The 22,335-nt window shown below is 42.6% G+C and overlaps 1 protein-coding gene across 7 annotated transcripts in view; it reads left to right on the top strand.

The window, feature by feature from the left end:
- The first annotated feature begins 4,670 nt into the window (after positions 1–4,670).
- LOC100534606 (SCARB1-like protein 2) overlaps positions 4,671–22,335 on the top strand; it is a 56,063-nt gene continuing 38,398 nt past the window's right edge. For 6 of the 7 annotated variants that reach the window (XM_014138745.2, XM_014138766.2, XM_045690503.1 and 3 more), the window contains exons 1-2: positions 4,671–5,101; positions 7,493–7,653. In XM_014138745.2, the coding sequence (XP_013994220.1) occupies positions 4,988–5,101; positions 7,493–7,653 (275 nt within the window). In that variant the 5' untranslated portion in view covers positions 4,671–4,987. 7 annotated transcript variants of the gene reach the window in all.

Here is a 22,335-nt window from a genome sequence, read left to right as displayed (position 1 = left end):
TTGATTCATTAGTGATGGGGAGTAGGCCTACAATGGCCTAGTATGTTGCTGTTAGCAACATCAGGCTGACTGAATAAATGTCTGAGGAGGTAACTACAGTGTCAATTTGTCAGGGCTTTAATGTGATCACATGAGAACAGTATTCTTCACAGCCTTGATAAGCCTTTACATTTCCCTGTTTGGCCTTGGGGTTTGTTGGACTTCTAAAACGGACATTGAAATGTGTGGGTCTCTACGCGCGCGTGTTTTATATGCTGAAAAAGTAGGACATGAAACGAGTCAAGACAGGAATGTACTGATTGTGGGAACCATCTGATCAACCATCTTCCCACCAAGGGCAAACAGGGGTTCACATGTCCCTTCAGAGTCTCTGGCCACTGCAAAAAACAAAACCATTCCTCAATACCCTAGGACAGTGGTTCCCAAACTGTGGGGTCCCCCCCAAATTTGTTGGATGTATTTGCTGTTTGTTTTGGTTGTGTTTCAGATGATTTTGTGCCCAATACAAATGAATGGTAAATAATGTATTGTCATTTTGGAGTCACTTTTATTGTAAACAATACTATAATATGTTTCTAAATACTTCTACTTTAATGTGGATGCTACCATGATTATGGATAATCCTGAATGAATAGTGAATAATGATGAGTGAGAAAGTTAGACACACACATATCATACCCCCAGAACCAAAACAAAGTCACAAGCTTGATGTAGTCATTGCATGGTAGGAATATGGGACCAAATACTTAACTCTTTTACTACTTTAATACACATATACGTGAATTTGTCTCAATACTTTTGCTCCCCTAAAATGGGGGAACTATGTACAAAAAGTGCTCTAATTTCTAAACTGTTCACCCGAGATGGATGAATTTTCACATGCACTATGTTGATGCTGAAGATGAATATGAACTTGAAAATGTTAGAAATTTCACTTTAAGCTCAGTGTTAATACAATCTTAAGTTGCATGGACGCCCTGGAGCGAATGCCCAGTTAGTCATACCTGCAACATGCAGAAGCAGTCCATGCAGCTGAGTTAGAGAAATTGTAGTCTATTCCCACAATGTCTCCAATGTGGATGACCATATATACATCCCAAATGGCACTCTATTCTCTATTTAGTGCACTACTTTTGACACAGGGCTCTGGTCAAACGTAGTGCACTAAGTAGGGAATAGGGTGCCATTTGGGACGTAGGCTGTATATGGCAGGTGAGACTTATGAAAGTGGTGGATGAAGAAGACCGGGGATGAGATAAAGGAGGAAGAGAATACCTCTCTATTCTAGTCAAGCTTGATGTTAGTTTTCTCCTCCACCTCTGCCATAAACCAGTTACACTGTGGTGTTTGTAACTATTAACAAAACAATGCTTGTCAGGTGTTTATACTATAACACCTGCTAACAGGTAAACTGGTTTTAAAGGATGTGGACATTAGGAAGGACAATTTCCTTTTTGTTATCTTAAGGTGTTAATATGTTTAACAATTGAATTATATTTAAAAGGTGTTAAATATGGGAAGGTCAAACAAGTTCCTTGTTAGATTCATTAGAAAGTGGTAATGGCCTCCCAGGTTATGAGGCTGGAACCTTTTTAAATGAGGAAACTGAAAGCATATTTACCTGTGAGGAAAGTCTGGTAGAGGTAGTAGTAGTTTTTAACTGTTTCCCAAAACCCAAAACCATTTGAAGATCTTATTTGACCCTATTGGAAAAATAGTTTCTGCATAAATAGGAGTCTACTGCAATGAGGGTTTAATTAAATAGAGCAGATATAACACAGAAATGTTTCAAAACATCCAAATGACTGATGATTTGTGTGACAAAAGACAACCCACCCCAATCTGAGACAGGGATGGTGCAAGTGATTGTGTCATGAGGGATGTAGACACCGAGGCCTGGTGACATGCAGGATGTTTAGGAAGTCCACACATGGTGGTCAAGCCATAAAGGGTCAAGCCTGGTCCACTTTCTCTGTCATCAGATAGAGACCTGAGTTCAGATACCTTGAAATTCAGACTGACAGGAGGTCATCATGAGATTAATTAAGAGGCCCAAAATCAGTTCAGGTCTGAGGTCAAGATCTTTAAAAACCAGTCAGTTCAAGCCAGGAGCTTTAGAAACCCAAATTATGGAAATTATTCCATTACAAATCTCACCCATGCAGGTATTTTTCAAATAATGGCATTCAGCAACCAGATGATATTATGCTCACCCACTAACAGGTGAGCTCTTTTCAAACAGAGTTGACATTGGGAAAGGACACGCCCTCCTGTTTAACATCTGTTGAAGGTGTTTATGAGTGCCTTTGTGATTAGAAGGGTTGAACTTTTTTATTGGTCATTTCTAGTATAGGCCACTAGGCCTACCTTCCACCTTGGGTGAGAATAAATGAATAATAAAAAAGGTTTATAGACCAGTATGGACTGTCTTTTGTCATGCTCTACAGATGGAGAATATGAGTTTAGGTTGGTTAAAACTGTTGAAATGTCAGATGTTGCTGTGAATCATATTACCTAGAGGTGGGTATAAACCTGGGTTTCAAGCTTAGAGCCTACATGCTGTTGCACACACTTAATCACTTTCTGGCTGTGTTTACACAGGCAGCCCAATTCTGAGCTTTTTCCACCCATTGGTCTTTTGAACAATCAGATCAGCTCTTTCTACAATATTTGGGCAAAAGATCAGAATTGGGATGCCTGTGTAGATGCAGTCTCTGTAATGTATCACCTGACTGGGAATACAGATATGCATCTGTTGGTCACAGATACCTTAAAAAAAAGGTAGGAGCGTGGATCAGAAAACCAGTCAGTATCTGGTGTGCCCACCATTTGCCTCACATTGTCCGACTCCTCTTCAATGGTTGTGGTTGTGCGGATATTGGCAGGAACTGGAAAACACTGTCATGCATGTTGATCCAGAGTCTCCCAAACATGCACAATGGGTGACATGTCTGGTGAGTATGCAGGCCATGGAAGAACTGGGACATTTTCAGCTTCCAGGAATTGTGTACAGATCCTTGCGACATGAGGCTGTGCATTATCATGCTGAAACATGAGGTGATGGAGGTGGATGAATGTCACGACAATGGGCCTCAGGATCTCGTCACGGTATCTCTGTGCATTCAAATTGCCATTGCTAGAATGCAATTGTGTTTGTTGTCCATACCTTATGCCTGCCCATACCATAACCCCACCGCCACCATGGGGCACAACACTGACATCAGCAAACCGCTTGCCCATATGACGCCATACACGCTGTCTACCATCTGTCTGGTACAGTTGAAACCGGGGGCATCGAAGGTGAGCATTTTCCCACTGAAGTTGGTTACGACGCCGAACTGCAGTCAGGTCAAGGCCCTGGTGAGGAAGACGAGCATGCAGATGAGCTTCCCTGAGATGGTTTCTGACAGTTTGTGCAGAAATTCTTCAGTTGTGCAAATCAGCAGTTTCATCAGCTGGCCGGGTGGCTGGTCTCAGATGAGGTGAAGAAGCCGGATGTGGAGGTACTGGGCTGGCGTGGTTACACGTGGTCTGTGGTTGTGACGCCTGTTTGACGTACTACCAAATTCTCTAAAATGACATTGGAGGCGGCTTATGGTAGAGAAATGAACATTAAATTATCTGGAAACAGCTGGACATTACTGCAGTCAGCATACCAATTGCACGCTCCCTTCAAAACTTCAGACATCTGTGGCATTGTGTTGTGTGATAAAACTGCACATTTTAGAGGGGCCATTTATTGTCCCCAGCACAAGGTGCACCTGTGTAAGGATCATGTTTATTCAGCTTCTTGTCAGTTGGATGGATTATCTTGGCAAAGGAGAAATGCTCACTAACAGGGATGTAAACAAATGTACAGTATGCACAAAAGTTGAGAAATAAGCTTTTGTGCATATGTATCTCTCCCCAATTCCACCCCTGCCCCTTCAACCCTCACTAGCTTTCCCAGCGGGGACACAGAGAGAGTCCTAAACTTCTAAAGAATTCCTTTTTAGAATTAAAATGTGGTGTGTAGGTCAAATAAGTTGCCTTGAGGGTCCATTTGGATCAATTTAGGGAAAGTAGTCAGTTGTACAACTGAAATGTGTGTTCTGCATTTAACCAAACCCCTCTGAATCAGAGAGGTGCAGGGGGCTGCCTTAATCGACATCCACAGCACCGGGGAACAGTGGGTTAAATGCCTTGCTCAGGGGCAGAATGATAGATGTTTACCTTGTCAGCTCAGGGATTCAATCCAGTAACCACTGGCCCAACACCCTAACCACTAGGCTACCTGCCACCCCAATAAGATAACCTTCACAGATTTACACCCTTCCACTGGTCTCTTTTGGTCCATAGCATTTCACAACAATTTACACATGGCGTGTCCTTGTTCGTCTGTCTGTCTGTCCTCTGCCTGTCTGTCTGTCCTCTGCCTGTCTTTGTCTGTCTGTCTCATAATTCACAACTGCAACACAAAAGGTGACAGATCAATATGTTGGGCTTCATTTTCCGACCTGGGGCCTCATTTGCTAAATTTGCTTCGTTCTTATACAATCAGGTCTTAAAATGTGATTTTGCGTTAATTGTTGTGATTTACCAATTAAATGAGTTTCTCTGCTACGGTAATTAAACTACCCCCCCACACACACACCCAGCGTGTCGGGAGGCGTGGCTTGAACGATATAAACACAGCGGTTCCACGCTGAGAGCCCTCACTTAACTTCAAGACCGGCATTATCTAACATTTTTGGGACTTTAAAATCATATATTCTGGCGAGTGGCAAGGACCTTCAACACTTGCCATTTAGTTAAGGTGTAGGTGTATATTGGTTGACACTCCGTATTCTTGAATCTTGTCTAGAGCTGCAATAACCCGGACAGTGTTCCAAACAAAAGCCACTGAACGACTTGGCTATAGCCGACAGCCTACATGCATTGTTTTTATCTAGCTATAGCTTGATTTAGTACATTTTTATAGGTGCCCCGTTAAACTGTGTCTATAGCTATGAATAAATCTAAACTAGCAGTCGGACTTTTAGTCGTTGGCACTCTGACGGTAGTTTTTGGAACAGTTCTTGTTTTCGTTGGACCAATCATTATCGACAACCAAATAGTCAAGGTAAGTGGAGATTCAATTAAAATATTGTTTTTACCTATAGGTTTTTAATAATTTAAAAACCTCTGACGCAACGGCATTCATATTTATCCTGGTCAGTCACGACTAACGTATAACGAAGTGCCTATAATGAACCTGACGTACATATTGGTGATTGATTTAATTGATTAGTTATTGAAATTAGTAGGTTGATCCAGCCGGAGACATTACATACATGGACCAAAACCAAAAAAATGTGGACCGCAGTCGAGCAAGACTGATACGTCACATAAACTCAATGCAATTAAAAACAGTAGCAATTTACAGCAATTTACAACGATATCAATTAACAATTTTACTACAAGTTGAGTTTAATTTTTCATTTGGTTTTGAGGGAGATTGTTAAAAATGTATTCACATTTTATTGAGCTGGAACAAAATTTAGGATCCCTTGATTTGATATTTTAATTGTTAAAATGAAATATGTGCACGTTCGTATCAAATGTATATCTACTCTTAGTTTTAACAAGCAGAAACGTAAAGCTGAATAGTATGCACAATACTGTAAGAAGGTATATAATCACGAAAGAACTAGCTAAACGTTTGGTTTTGCCCCACAATTCCCCCTAATCGATAATGAATAGATACAATTATAATATACAGTATATTACCTTAATGTAGTTCCCTGTCCTGACATTGTTTCAGCAGGCAGCTTAGAGAAATGCATGTTTTACATTACTTAGTTAATCGAAATGCATGTCTTTCATTCCAAAAATGACTCCCTCTCCTGCTCTTTTTTATGGATGATTACCCGAAACCAATTCCCCCTTGGGAATAATGACACTTTCTACTGCTACCACTATCCCTATTGATATAGAAAGTGCTATGTACATATTTGTTGATATAAAGATGCATTGAGGTACTTGCATCTAGAGAACGCGATAACAAATAGTTGCGATGTTTTAACTTTAAATAATTATTTTCCTGCAGTGTAGGCTACAAAATGATTTTCTTGTCACTGTCTTGTGCAAGAATTTGTACACTCTGGAGCATGCGAAGTAACAAAATAGGAAGTTGAAGTAGGCACTGGTCCCAATGATTCAGCTGGTTGGACCAGAGTGCTGCTGGCAACAACATACTTTTGATCATGTTGAACATCTCATTCCAAAATCATGGGCACTATATGGAGTCGGTGCCTCCCTTTGCTGCTATAACAGCCTCCACTCTCCTGGGAAGATATTTCAACTAAATGTTGGAGCATTGCTGTGGGGACTTGCTTCCATTCAGCCACGAGCATTAGTGAGGTCGGCCACTGATATTTGGTGATTCGGCCTAGTTCGCAGTTGGCGTTCCAATGCATCCCAATGTGGTTGAGGTCAGGGCTCTGTGCAGGCCAGTCAAGTTCTTCCACACCAATCTCGACAAACCATTTCTGTATGACCTTGCTTTGTGCACTGGGGCATTTTCATGCTGAAACAGGAAAAGGCCTTCCCCAAACTGAACAGATTCGTCTAGAATGTCATTGTATGCTGTAGCGTTAAGTTTTCCCTTCACTGGACCTAAGGGGCCTAGCCTGAACCATGAAGAACTGCCCCAGACATTCCTATGCATGGGACAGGTAGCGTTCTCCTGGCATCCGCCTAACCCAAATTCGTCCGTCGTACTGCCAGATGTTGAAGCGTGATTAGTCACTCGAGAATGCATTTCCACTGCTCCAGAGTCCAATGGTGTAGAGCTTTACACCACTCTAGCCGATGCTTGCCATTACGCATGGTGATCTTCGGCTTGTGTGCGGCTGCTTGGCCATGGAAACCCATTTCATGAAGCTCCTGATGAACCGTTCATGTGCTGACGTTGCTTCAAGGGGCAGTTTGTAACTTTGTAGTGAGTGTTGCAACCGAGGACAGACGATTTTTACGCTCAACAGCACTCAGCGGTCCCGTTCTGTGAGCTTGTTTGGCCTACTACTTCACGGCTGAGCCGTTGTTGCTCATAGACGTTTCCACTTGACAATAACACTTACATTTGACCGGGGCAGCTCTAGCGGAGCAGAAATTTGACGAACTGACTTGTTGGAAAGGTGGCTTCCTATGACAGTCCCACATTGAAAGTCATTGAGCTCTTCAGTAAAGCCATTATATTGCCAATGTTTGTTTATGCAGATTGCATGGCAGTGTGCTCTATTTTGTACAGCTGTCAGCAACTGGTATGGCTGAAATATCCGAATCCACTAATTTGAAGGTGTCGACATACTTTGGTGTTTGATTCCCACATGGGTCACATACACTGAATATGGGCTACCGTCAGTGAGCCCCTCCCACAGAGCATAGAACGAGCTGTCGTACTGAACGCCATCTATATTCATGTGTACATATGTTTTGTATGGTAGTTAAATCATTATTGTCCTCTCCTCAGAACTTAGTGATAGACCCTAAGAATGAGATGTCCTACACCATGTGGAAGGATGTTCCTGTCCCCTTCTTCATGACTGTCTATTTCTTCAATGTCCTGAACCCTACTGAAGTCCTGGCTGGAGAGAAACCCATGGTGGAGCAGAGAGGTCCCTACGTATACAGGTAGGCCTTCACACCTGACATCTTACCCCAGCTCTCTATAACCTTTTACCCTTAACACTGACCTATGGTGGAACAGAGGGCTCTAACCCATGACCCCTGACCTATGGCAGAACAGAGGGCCCTTCACCCCTGACCTCTAATCTCTTACCCTTAGGCCTACCTGTTTCCCATGGTGGATTAGAACGTGAAGAAATAAGTTGATCAACATCTTAATTTGAACGATCTGTTGCATGAGCCTCATTGCTTTTACATTTTTGGGGGGGTGTAGCCTAACCCTACTGGTTATATGAATTTTGGATCAATCATTCCACAACTGTCCCAGAGTGTGTTGGGATAGGCTATTTCTTTCTCACACAGAACAACAAGCTGACCAATAAAATAGGCGATCTTTTGTGCTATGTGGGATAGTAGATTGACGTAGGCTATTGATTTTTGTTTTTGTTATTACTCCTATTGGCTGAGGAAAAGTAAATGTTGACAGTTATTCTAACAGGCTGCGTGTGGGTTTCAAGTTCGGGGAAGTTAATTCTTACCACCTTTATAATAAATCATTCCATGCATCCTTTAAAAAAATAAAAATTCCCCACCTTTCTTTAACCAGGTAAGCTAGTTGAGAACAAGTTCTCATTTACAACTGCGACCTGGCCAAGATAAAGCACAGCATTTCGACGCATACAACAACAGAATTACATGTGGAAAAACAAACATAAAGAGAAAAAAAAGTCAATATACAGTGAGTGCAAATGAGGTAAGATAAGGGAGGTAAGGCAATAAATAGGTCATGGTGGCGAAGTAATTACAATATAGCAATTAAACACTGGAATGGTAGATGTGCAGAAGATGAATGGGCAAGTACAGATACTGGGGTGCAAAGGAGCAAGATGCATAAGTAAATACAGAATGGGGATGAGGTAGTTAGCCCATCTGTAAACAGCCCATCTATCTATGCTTTATCCCAAGATGGCGTAGCAGTTCAGACGTCCTTTGTCTTCCTCTTGTCGTGTGTGTGTGTGTGTGTGTGTGTGTGTGCATGTATGTATGTATGTATGTATGTATGTATGTGTATATATATTTTCTTCGCATATCTTTTTACATATTTTTTTCTCTAAACTCAACCTCAAAACACTCTCCTGCAACCCGCCTCACTTTTATTTTTTAAATTGGTATTATTTACCTAAAATCTGAAATCCACAACAGAAGCTAGCCAGAGGTTAGCCAGAGGCTGGCCAGTTCACTGGCTAATGTTGTAGTTCAGCTAGCCACGGTTAGTGGTCCTCAGCTATCCATTAGCTTAAAGCTATCGCCAATTTTTGTACAGCGCGACTCAGACCAGAGCTTACCGAACCTATTCTCTCTCCATATCCCCGGATTTCTACCACAGGCTCTGGACATTTACACCTGGATCTTGCAGCTAGCTAGCTGCTACCTGAGTGACTATTGGCAACGTTGGTCCCGGAGTTAACATAAATTATTCCGGAGCTAGCCAGCTGAAGCGTTCCATCAGCCTCTCCTGGGCTACAATCACCTATCCGGACCCGTTTTACTTCCGATGCGGAGCCCCATCGGGCCTTCACGACTGGACTACCGACGTTATCTGCCCGAGGGAGTTATCTAACTGGCCCCTCCGTCGCGACGTAACCCAAATGCCCATCTGCGGCCCGCTAATCGTTAGCTGTCTTATCGGCTGCTATCTGAATAGGTCTATTGGACAATTTTCTTGGGCCACTATAACTAGCTATTTTGCCAATTGGACTGGTCCCCCCTACCACACGGAACCCCACTAATCTACAGACGGAATCGCACGAGGTGGCTAAAAACAGACCATCTTCTACCAGCTTGCTACCTATGGCTCGGCTAGCTATCTAACTCTCACTGGACCCTTTGATCACTCGGCTAAGCATGCCTCTCCTTAATGTCAATATGCCTTGTCCATTGCTGTTCTGGTTAGTGTTTATTGGCTTATTTCACTGTAGAGCCTCTAGCCCTGCTCATTATACCTTATCCAACCTCTCAGTTCCTCCACCCACACATGCTATGACATCTTCTGGTTTCAATGATGTTTCTAGAGACAATATCTCTCTCATCATCACTAAATGCCTAGGTTTACCTCCACTGTACTCACATCCTACCATACCTTTGTCTGTACATTATACCATGAAGCAATTATTTTTCGCCCCCAGAAACCTGCTCCTTTTTCTCTCTATTCCGGACGTCACAGACGACCAATTCTTATAGCTTTTAGCCGTACTCTTATCCTCATACTTCTCTGTTCCTCTGGTGATGTAGAGGTGAATCCAGGCCCTGCAGTGCCTAGCTCCACTCCTACTCCCCAGGCGCTCTCTTTTGATGACTTCTGTAACCGTAATAGCCTTGGTTTCATACATTGTTAACATTAGAAGCCTCCTCCCTAAGTTTGTTTTATTCACTGCTTTAGCACACTCTGCCAACCCGGATGTCCTAGCCGTGTCTGAATCCTGGCTTAGGAAGTCCACCAAAAACTCTGAAATATTCATCCCTAACGACAACATTTTCAGACAAGATAGAACGACCATAGGGGGCGGTGTTGCAATCTACTGCAGAGATAGCCTGCAGAGTTCTGTCCTACTATCCAGGTCTGTACCCAAACAATTTGAACTTCTACTTTTAAAAATCCATCTCTCTAAAAACAAGTCTCTCACCGTTGCCGCCTGCTATAGACCACCCTCGGCCCCCAGCTGTGCTCTGGACACCATATGTGAACTGATTGCCCCCCATCTTTTTTCAGAGCTCGTGCTACTAGGTGACCTAAACTGGGACATGCTTAACACCCCAGCCATCCTACAATCCAAGCTTGACGCCCTCAATCTCACACAAATTATTAATGAACCCACCAGGTACCACCCCAAAGCCGTAAACACTGGCCCCCTCATTGATATCATCCTAACCAATTTGCCCTCTAAATACACCTGCTGTTTTCAACCAAGATCTCAGCGATCACTGCCTCATTGCCTGCATCCGTAATGGGTCTACGGTCAAACGACCTCCACTCATCACTGTCAAACGCTCCCTGAAACATTTCAGTGAGCATGCCTTTCTAATCGACCTGGCCCTGGTATCCTGGAAGGATATTGTCCTCATCCCATCAGTAGAGGATGCCTGGTTATTCTTTTAAATGCCTTCCTCACCATCTTAAATAAGCATGCCCCATTCAAGAAATTTAGAACCAGGAACAGATATAGCCCTTGGTTCTCCCCAGACCTGACTGCCCTTAATCAACACAAACATCCTATGGCGTTCTGCATTAGCATCAAACAGCCCCCGTGATATGCAACTTTTCGGGGAAGTTAGAAACCAATATACACAGGCAGTTAGAAAAGCTAAGGCTAGCTTTTTCAAGCAGAAATTTGCTTCCTGCAACACAAATTCAAAAAATTCTGGGACATTGTAAAGTCCATGGAGAATAAGAACACCTCCTCCCAACTGCCCACTGCACTGAGGATAGGAAACTCTGTCACCACCGATTAACCCACTATAATTGATCATTTCAATAAGCATTTTTCTACGGCTGGCCATGCTTTCCACCTGGCTACCCCTACTGCAGTCAACAGCACTGCACCCCCCACAGCTACTCGCCCAAGCCTTCCCCATTTCTCCTTCTCCCAAATCCATTCAGCTGATGTTCTGAAAGAGCTGCAAAATCTGGACCCCTACAAATCAGCCGGGCTAGACAATCTGGACCCTCTCTTTCTAAAATGATCTGCTGAAATGTTTGCAACCCCTATCACTAGCCTGTTCAACCTCTTTCGTATCGTCTGAGATCCCCAAAGATTGGAAAGCTGCCGCGGTCATCCCACTCTTCAAAAGGGGGAGACACTCTAGACCCAAACTGCTACAGACCTATATCTATCCTACCCCGCCTTTCTAAGGTCTTCGAAAGCCAAGTCAACAAACAGATTACCGACCATTTCGAATCCCACCGTACCTTCTCCGCTATGCAATCTGGTTTCAGAGCTGGTCATGGGTGCACCTCAGCCACGCTCAAGGTCCTAAACGATATCATAACCGCCATCGATAAGAGACATTACTGCGCAGCCGTATTTATCGACCTGGCCAAAGCTTTCGACTGTCAATCACCACATTCTTATTGGCAGACTCAACAGCCTTGGTTTCTCAAATGATTGCCTCATTTGGTTCACCAACTACTTCTCTGATAGAGTTCAGTGTGTCAAATCGGAGGGCCTGTTGTGCGGACCTCTGGCAGTCTCTACGGGGGTGCCACAGGGTTAATGATCAAGACGCTAATGATCATCTGTGGCCAAATCATGCTTTCTAGTGTAGTAGCCTATTTCAATTATTTTTATTTAAATCTGTATAGCTATTTTGTCAATTTACTTTCGGGAGAACTTAGCTTCCCCTAGCCTTATTGACGCGCCACCTATGTATTTGAACATCTTCAAATTGTTATTTCTGGCATTCTGAGCACTGCGGGTGGGGTGGATTCCCTAATCGGGTAAAAGAATAAAAAATAAATATTAAACCCGATTAGGGAATCCACCCGCAGTGCGAAGGATGCCAGAAATAACAATATATATTACCTTTATTTAACTAGGAAAGTCAGTTAGCAAATTCTTATTTTCAATGACGGCCGGGTTGTGCAACAATGCAGTGGGTTAACTGCCTTGTTCAGGGGCAGAAAGACAGATTTGTACCTTGTCAGCTCGGGGATTCGAACTTGCAACCTTTCAGTTACTAGTTCAACGCTCTAACCACTAGGCTACGCTGCCGCCCCGGGTTGTGCAACAATGCATATGGATCTGGTAAAATTCTTGAATGTCCAGTAAATTTAAAATGCAGGCCAAATATCCGGTGCCACATTTTCCTAACGAAAACCCTGGTCTGGACTGATAGGGTGGTGGTGGTACATACAGTGGCATGTATTCATGGATGTCAAGGGACGCCAGGCTTCTCAAAAATATGTAAAATGTTCCTTCAATTCGTATGAGGCTGTGCTGTATATCACCAAAGAAGGCAAACGAAACACCGCCCCTCTGTCTCTGTATGTGAAGGTCATCTATCTGATGCTGTCTGGTCAAAAAGAGTGATATTGTTGCCACCCGTAGCATTGAATACAAGGTAAGCCAGCGAGTATTAGGCCTCCCTTGGTATTTTTTAAAATAAAATAATAGCCAATTGGTGTTGAGCTAAATTGTGACTGGCCCTGGCACACCAAAAAAAAGTGTCAAGGGATGCCAGTTTGGATTTGGTTTCACACCAATCACAACAAAAGCCAAACGTCATTGTCAGAACTTCAATTGTTTTGTCTCGTTGTTCTCCAGTGGCGTGAATAGTTAGCTAAAATTGTCCCTTTCCTAAATTAGCCATGGATGGGGATTTGTACTCGTGGTTTTACTTAAAACCTGTTGGGGCTAGAGGGCAGTATTTGCACGGCCAGATAAAAAACGTACCCGATTTAAACTGGTTACTACTCTTGCCCAGAAACGAGAATATGCATATAATTATTAGCTTTGGATAGAAAACACTCTAAAGTTTCTAAAACTGTTTGAATGGTGTCTGTGAGTATAACAGAACTCATATGGCAGGCCAAAACCTGAGAAGATTCCATACAGGAAGTGCCCTGTCTGACAATTTGTTCTCCTTCTGTGGCATCTCTATCAAAAATACAGCATCTCTGCTGTAACGTCACATTTTCTAAGGCTTCCATTGGCTCTCAGAAGGCGCCAGAAAGTTGAATGTAGTCTCTGGGCAAAAAACAGCAGGAGTTTTTGTGAGTGGTCAGACAGGGAACAATGACACTGGAGATGCGCGTCCATGAGACGACTCCATGTTTTTCTTTCAGTCTTTGAATGAATACAACGTCGCCCGGTTGGAATATTATCGCTATTTTACAAGAAAAATCGCATAAAAATTGATTTTAAACAGCGTTTGACATGCTTTGAAGTATGGTAATGGAATATTTAGCATTTTTTTGTCACGAAATGCGCTCGCGCGTCACCCTTTGGATTGTGACCTGAACGCACAAACAAAACGGAGCTATTTCAATATAACTATGGATTATTTGGAACCAAAACAACATTTGTTGTTGAAGTAGAAGTCCTGGGAGTGCATTCTGATGAAAAACAGCAAAGGTAATCCAATTTTTCTTAGTAAATCTGAGTTTGGTGAGGGCCAAACTTGGTGGGTGTCAAATTAGCTAGCCGTGATGGCCAGGCTATGTACTCAGAATATTGCAAAATGTGCTTTTGCCGAAAAGCTATTTTAAAATCTGACACCGCGATTGCATAAAGGAGTTCTGTATCTATAATTCTTAAAATAATTGTTATGTATTCTGTGAACGTTAATCGTGACTAATTTAGTAAATTCACCGGAAGTTTGCGGTGGGTATGCTAGTTCTGAACATCACATGCTAATGTAAAAAGCTGGTTTTTGATATAAATATGAACTTGATTGAACAAAACATGCATGTATTGTATAAGATAATGTCCTAGGAGTGTCATCTGATGAAGATCATCAAAGGTTAGTGCTGCATTTAGCTGTGGTTTTGGTTTTTGTGACATATATGCTTGCTTTGAAAATGGCTGCGTGATTATTTTTGGCAGGGTACTCTCCTGACATAATCTAATGTTTTGCCTTCACTGTAAAGCCTTTTTGAAATCGGACAATGTGGTTAGATTAACGAGAGTCTTGTCTTTAAAATGGTGTAAAATAGTCATATGTTTGAGAAATTGAAGTTATAGCATTTATGAGGTATTTGTATTTCGCGCCACGCGATTCCACTGGCTGTTGACTAGGGTGGGACGCTTGCCCAGGGAGGTTAATTCTCCGTACTGGCCAGTGACTATAACAGCAATTCCGATCCAACCATAAATGCATGCATTATGCCAAAATATCATATGATATTTTTCAAATCTTTGACAGTATGAAGGTATTTTATTTTTTATCAAAAACATTCTAAATTTGCTTTAGTGCGTGACCCTAGGGTGGCAACGCGTATATTCTAAATTATTTCAATGGGTCTTTCTCCATTCTGATTGGTTTATACTGTTCAATTCAACTTCAACCTAAAATAATTTCCTGAATTTCCCTCAGTTTATGCATTTCCTGCACTCATTTGAGATCATTTCCACACTGCCACGATATGGGCAAAAATACTAGGACTTATTTTTAACCAAATGATGCTTTTGCGATTTAAATCAAAAAACTTGGGTGAACTTTTGGAATCATGGAAATGGAATGTTTATTATATTGCTATAGTTAGAATGTAAATAATAGTGGGCGCTTTGAATACAGTGTTTGACATGACAACGAATGAAAATGCCATGGACGAGTTTTTGTGCCATGGTAGGAACGAAAGTGATGTTCAGTGTTTCCTAGGAGACCATATAATCTTTGGCTACATTAAATCTTTAATCATATAGCCAACATATTCATGCTTCGCCTATTCCTCTTTAGTTTAGAAGATACTGTTGCATAAAAACATGGTGATTTAAGCCTCCACCAGTACTGGTATTAGGCTGTATTAGCTAGCTACGTTTGTTCTGACTCAGTACTTTTATTAGTCAGCTAACTAGCGATTAGCATTAGTGGCTAACATGATTTAGCTTAACTTAATACAAACTAGCTGTTTGCAGATGTAAGAAACACAAACTAATATTATAATTATAGAACGCTTGTGGATTTATTAAGATCAAAGTGGAAATAACGTCCAACATTGTTGCGTGTGCTGCATCACCATGCAGACTGAACGAAAGTGTCTTGTGGTCAAGCAACATTAAATGTGCTCCTTGAGTGACTAGGTCTGTGTGGAACGCGGCATGCGGAGAGTAGCGGAGTAAACTATAAAAATGGACGTTACACACGGCGTATCACATTTAACAAACCAAACATTCAAATACCGTTATCGAAGGTAAAGTAAAAACCCAAACCGGTCCATGCATAAATACCGGTATATGGTAAAATACGGTATACCGCCCAGCCCTAGATGGAAGTGCAATATGTAGTAGGCTAATGTTAACAAGCTAGATCATCATTGCACATTAAAGGAAGTTAGGCTAGCGAGCAAGCATTTTAGCCAGGACAACCAAAAACTAAAGAGAGGAGGATGGCATTGGGTGAGTCAACATTCCATTTTTTCTACTTGCGCACACACACATCAGTACCATGGACAGCCACATCATATTTACCTTACGTTGATTTGACTAAATAGTTTTTGGTCTCTTTTCATTGTCACTATTAGACAAAGCATAGGTGATTTGAAGTTGAAATGGTGCCTGGAATAGTGGAGGCAGCTCCTGTTTTCTTTGTGACTTGTGGTAATTCGCTGTGGTTCAAAATCAATAGTAATTTAGTAGTCCGAAAATGTTGGAAACATTAACTTGATTGACCATGCTGTAGGTCATGTAACTGTTCGTTACATGCAATATGCTTTTATTTATTTATATATACATATATCTATCACACACAAGTATTTGGACACCCCTTCAAATGACTGGATTCGGCTATTTCAGCCGCACAGCCATGCGATCTCCATAGAAACATTGGCAGTAGAATGGCCTTACAGAAGAGCTCAGTGACTTTCAGCGTGGCACCGTCATAGGATGGCAGCTTTCCAACAAGGCAGTTCGTCAAATTTCTGGACTGGTGTAAAGCTCGCCACCATTGGATTCAGGATAAGTGGCTACGCGTTCTCTGGCGTGATGAATCACGCTTCACCATCTAGCAGTCCGACGGACAAATCTGGGGTTGGTGGACGCTACCTGCCCAAATGCATGGCACCAACTGTAAAGTTTGGTGGAGGAGGAATAATGGTCTGGGGCTGTTTTTCTCATGGATTATGCTCCTTAGTTCCAGTGAAGGGAAATCTTAATGCTCCCACATACAATGACATTCTAGATTCTGTACTTCCAACTTTGAGGCAACAGTTTGGGAAAGGCCTGTTCCTGTTTCAGCATGACAATGCCCCAGTGCACAAAGCGAGGTCCATACAGAAATATTTTGTCGATCAGTATTGAAGACCTTGACTGGACTGCACAGAGCCCTGACCTCAACTCCATCGACCAACTTTGGGATGAATTGGAATTCCAACTGCGAGCCAGGCCTAATCGCCCAACACCAATGCCCGACCTCACTAATGCTCTTGTGGCTGAATTGAAGCAAGTCCCCACAGCAATGTTCCAACATCTAGTGGAAAGCCTTTCCAGAAGAGTGGAGGCTGTTATAGCAGCAAAGGGGCGACCAACTTCATATCATATTAATGCCCATGATTCTGGAATGAGATGTTTGACGAGGTGTCCACATACTTTTGGTCATGTAGTGTATCACGTTGCAAGGCATATGAACTAAAAGGTTATAGAGCAAATAATGTAATTATCACAATACATGTTCTAATATGGCTTTTTGGGGGGGTCTTTGCTTCCACAATGATTTTTACCCACACACCGCTACTGGCCGCGTACTAACAGGCAGGGAAAATCACACAGGCACAAGGAGATCAAAAATGATAAAGAACAGCTCTGGCAGCTTTACTGTACGTTCTGCACAAAGTAATTTTCTGATCCAACAAAAGCCTCTGCAATATACATGTGACCCATGACAAAACCAAAACAACTTACTGTATTTTTGTCAGGATGCAGTGTCCTGTTGATGGAATCCGAGTCTTGCTCTCTTACACTATATGTGATTACTGCATGGTTAAAACATTTTGCTGACTGCTCTGTGCAACATATCCATCTCTATATCAAGATATGGGGAGCACCTAGGAGGGCTGTGTTTTCTTGGCTGAAGTATTGACATCAGTCAAATGCTTTTTCTGTTTTTACTTACTGGCGACATGCCCGTGCTTGATATTTTCTTCCTGTTACCGGTCACGGCATGTAACATGTATGTTCTGCTCTCTGCGAGATGGACACAAGTACAGAGGAAGGGATGAGCAGAGGGGTAGAGTGGGTGATGGCCTTGTCCCTTTTTTTAGGAGAGGGGGAACATTGGTGCTCCTGACACTGGGAGGGTCTCGCTTGGTTTTGCTCGCCTCTTGCGCGCCGCCTCGCCTGCTTTTCTAAAATGTCAAAAGTAATCGAGGTGAGGAAATGTGGGAACAAATGCGTTTTGTATGAAATTAGACTTCTCAATCGCGCATTGAGGCGAAGTATTCAGACAAAGCGAAAACAGTTTAGAAATTAACACTAACTTTTTAAAAAGATTCATTTTACATAATTATTCTGACATTTTGCTATGAGACTCGAATTGAGCTCAGGCGATATCCTGTTTCCAATGATCATCCTTGGTCTTTCTACAACTTGATTGGTGTCTACCTGGGGTAAATTAAATTGATTGGACATGATTTGTAAAGGCACATTCCTGTCTGAGGTCTCACAGTTGACCATGCATGTCAGAGCAAAAACCAAGCCATGAAGGTGAAGGAATTGTCCTTAGAGCTCCGTGAAAGGATTGTCGGCACAGATCTGGGGAAGTGTACCCCAAAGAATTCTGCAGCACTGAAGGTCCCCAAGAACACAGTGGCCTCCATTCTTAAATGGAAGAAATTTGGAGCCACCAAGACTCTTCCTAGAGTTGGCCGCTCGGCCAAACTGCGCAATCGGGGGAGAAGGGCCTTGGTCAGGGAGGTGACTCTGACAGAGCTCCAAAATTCCTGTATGGAGATGGGAGAACCTTCCAGAAGGACAATCATCTCTGCGCCACTCCACCAATCGGGCCTTAATGGTAGAGGGGCCAGACGGAAGCCACTCCTCAGTAAAAGGCACATGACAGCCCGCTTGGAGTTTGCCAAAAGGCACCTAAAGGGCTCTCAGACCATGAGAAACAAGATTCTCTGGTCTGATGAAACCAAAATTGAACTCTTTGGCCTGAATGCCAAGTGTCACGTCTGGAGGAATCAACATGGTACCATCCCTACGGTGAAGCATGGTGTTGGCAGCATCATGCTGTGGGAATGTTTTTCAGCGACTGGGAGACTATTCAGGATCAAGGGAAAGATGAACGGAACAGAGGTCCTTGATGATAACCTGCTCCAGAGTGCTCAGGACCTCAGACTGGGGTGACGATTCACCTTCCAACAGGACAACAACCTTAAGCACACAGCCAAGACAATGCAGAAGTGGCTTCGGGAATAGTCTCTGAATGTCCTTGTGTGGCCCAGCCAGAGCCCGGACCCCAATCTAACGTCTCTGGAGAGACCTGAAAATAACTATGCAGCGACACTCCCCATCCAACCTGACCGAGCTTAAGAGGATCTTCAGAGAAGAATGGGAGAAACTCTCCAAATACAGGTGTGCAAAGCTTGTAGCGTCATACCCGAGAAGACTTGAGGCTGTGATCGCAGACAAAGGTTCTTCAACTAAGTACTGAGTAAAGGGTCTGGATACTTTTATGTAGATATTTCTTTTTGTTTATATACATTTGCAAAAATGTCTAAACCTGTTTTTGCTTTGTCATTATGGGTTATTGTGTGTAGATTGAGGTGGAATAAATATTTTAGAATAAGGCTGTAACAAAATGTGGAAAGTCGAGGGCTCTGAATACTTTCCGAATGCGCTGTACATGGGTGGAATCCCAAAAGAACTAAAGTTATAAACAAAATTAGCTAGTTGTGCAATACATTTTATAAGTAAAAGGATAAGGAGCATATTGGTTTTTAAATGTGTGCATGCTTTTCTCCAAGAAAGCATCACACCCCTTTTGAATCGTCTGTTATCTGCCAGGAGGATAGTCTTGTGCTTCCTCTTCCGAAGGGCCATTTTATGCATCTGGAATTTGTTATTTTATTAAGATCCCCATTAGCTGTTACAAAAGCAGCAGCTACTCTTCCTGGGGTCCATACAAAACATGACATAATACAGAACAGTAATAGACAAGAACAGCTCAAGGACAGAACTACATAAAAAAAAAATGTAAAGGCACATGTAGCCTACATATCAATACATACACACAAACTATCTAGGTCAAATAGAGGAGAGGCGTTGTGCCGCGATGTGTCACTGTATCGTTTTTTAAAACCAGGTTTGTTTGTTTATTCGAGCAATATGAGATGTAACGGAGTTCCATGCAGTAATGGCTCTATATAATGCTGTACGCTTTGTTGAATTTGTTCTGGATTTGGGGTCTGTGAAAATACCCCTGATGGCATGTGTGGTGGGGGAAGTGTGTGTAAGTTGACCATGCAAACAATTTGGGATTTTCAACACATTCATGTTTCTTAGAAAAAGTGATGCAGTCAGTCTCTCCTCAACTCTTAGCCAAGAGAGACTGGCATGCATAGTATTTATATCAGCCCTCTGATTACAATGAAGAGCAAGAACATTCCTTCCCCTGTCACTCAGTTGAAGGTTCATGGCTGTAGTTTAGTGTCAGCTGTGGGGCCAAATGCGTAGCATTCTTCTCATCCTTTCACCCTGGGAGTGAGGGATGAGGGGGAGGGCACTCCATCGCTTTTCCTAGTATAATGGGATGATGGCGTAGACTCAAACCCTATTTGAGGGTCTCCCTCTTTTCCCACTCTCCTGCCTCTCCTCCCTCTTGTGTTCTCTCACGGTCTCTTGCAGGTTTTTTTTTTTGTCATGAATCTTGCTCTGGAGGCAGCTCTGCAGAAAGGTCACTAGCTGGCACAGCCACGAAGTCATAAAATCAGATTTTAACCTGAACTACACTGCTAACCCTAATGCCTAATTCCTATTTTGACTTTGCAGCTGGCCCATCTAGTGGCAATTGCTCAGTTCTGCCTCAAGGACAAGACTCATCCCAATAAAAGCATTTTGTTTATGGTCAATCTGGCTTCTGTATTGGCCATACAGCATTTACTGCGATGTGGCCTCTGCAGAAGGGCATTCATAGGGTCAAGGGCATTCATACCTCTTGTGCTTCGCAGAGCTGTTGTCAAGGTATTGAGTTTGTTTGTCCAGGATGTACCGCCCTCACCTACCGTCAACCAATCATGTCAATACGGAGCTATACAGAGCCTTCCGCATTGTTACAAAACTTCGGAGGTGCAAAGCGATGTGGTATAGAGCTTGATTTGGCCCCCGCGAGCCATCCGAAGGCGCCGCAATTGCGTCACCCTCCATACGGAGCCTCCGCCCACATTTCCTGATCAAGCATACATGGTCTTTAAATGTCAACCTGCCTGTCTCTGTCTCTCAGCTTCTCGGTCACCCCTGTCTATCGTATACTCTGAACCACTTTCCTTATTGATCGGGCCTCTCACCCTATAACAGAGAGACCGTAGATTGTTACGTTTTCAAACGTAACAATCTTCTTTCTCTCTCTACCTTTCCTCCCTTTCTCTTTATTCTCTAACAACTTCTCTCAAGTCCTCTCCTGTTTTTGTCTCGGTAAGCTAATAGGAGCCAGTCTCAGTGGAATCCCCTCAGTAGTTAATAAGCCGAACAGTAATGAACCAGTACTGTTGTGCTGATGGGAGGAAAGGCTGCTTTTTAGACCTACTTTTTCACAGCACTGAATTTGCCCCCTTTCTAATATTCTCTACTTTTGCCATATTTTGGATACTGAATTATCAGATCTTCAACCAAACCCTAATATTAGATAAAGGGAACCAGAGTGAACAAATAACACAATAATTACATACTTATTTCATAAACAAAGTTATGCAACACCAATGCCCCTGTGTGAAAAGTAATTGCCCCCTTACACTCAACTGGTTGTGCCACCTTAAGTTGCAATGAATCCAACCAATCGCTTCCTGTAGTCGTTGATCAGTCTCATGTTGCTGTGGAGGAATTTTGGCCCACTCTTCCATGCAGAACTGCTCTAACTAAGCCACATTTGTGGGTTTTCAAACATGAACTGCTCGTTTCAAGTCCTGCCAAAACATCTTCATTGGGATTAGGTCTGGACTTCAAATTTGTTGCTTTTCAGCAATGTTTGCATAATGGGACCCATGTCGTCCAAAAAGTTAGACTTTCGACTGTCCATAGAACATTCTGTCCGTAGAACTTTCTTCCAAGTGTCTTGATGATCTTCCTGGTGCTTTCTGGCAAACTTAAGTAAACTTTTTGGATGAGATGGGTCCCATTTATGTGTGGCGAAAACCAAACGCTGCATTCCACAGTAAGAACCTCATACAAAAAGTCAAGGCATGGTGGTTGTAGTGGGATGGTTTGGGGATGCTTTGCTGCCTCAGGACCTGGATGACTTACCTTAATAAAAGCAAACGTGAATTCTGCTCTGTATCAGAGATTTCTATAGCAGGATGTCAGGCCATCCGTCTGTGAGCTGAAGCGCAGCTGGGTCATGCAGCAAGACAATGATTCAAAACACCCAATCAAGTTTACCTCAAAATGGTTAAGAATCAACAGATTTGAAGTTTTGGAATGTCCAGATCAAATCCCAGTAGTGATGTGGCAGGTCTTGAAACGAGCAGTTCATTCTTGAAAACCCACACATGTAATTGGGCAATTACTTTTTCACACGAGTTGGGTGTTTCATACCTGTTAGTTAAGTAAAAGTATACTTTTTGTTATTTGTAAATCAAATCAAATGTATTTATATAGCCCTTCTTACATCAGCTGATATCTCAAAGTGCTGTACTCTTATCTAATGTTTTGGTTGAAGATCAAATAACATTCGTTATCAAAAATATGCAAAAATGGAGAATCAGAAAGGGGGCAAATACTTATGTTTTATTTTGGATCTAGGCCCAAGTCTGTAAGTCCA

The sequence above is a fragment of the Salmo salar genome, chromosome ssa01 (genome assembly GCF_905237065.1).
Source record: "Salmo salar chromosome ssa01, Ssal_v3.1, whole genome shotgun sequence".
Taxonomy (NCBI): Eukaryota; Metazoa; Chordata; class Actinopteri; order Salmoniformes; family Salmonidae; genus Salmo; species Salmo salar.
Note: the sequence above shows the minus strand (reverse complement) of the source record. Positions and strands in the feature narration are given on the sequence as shown.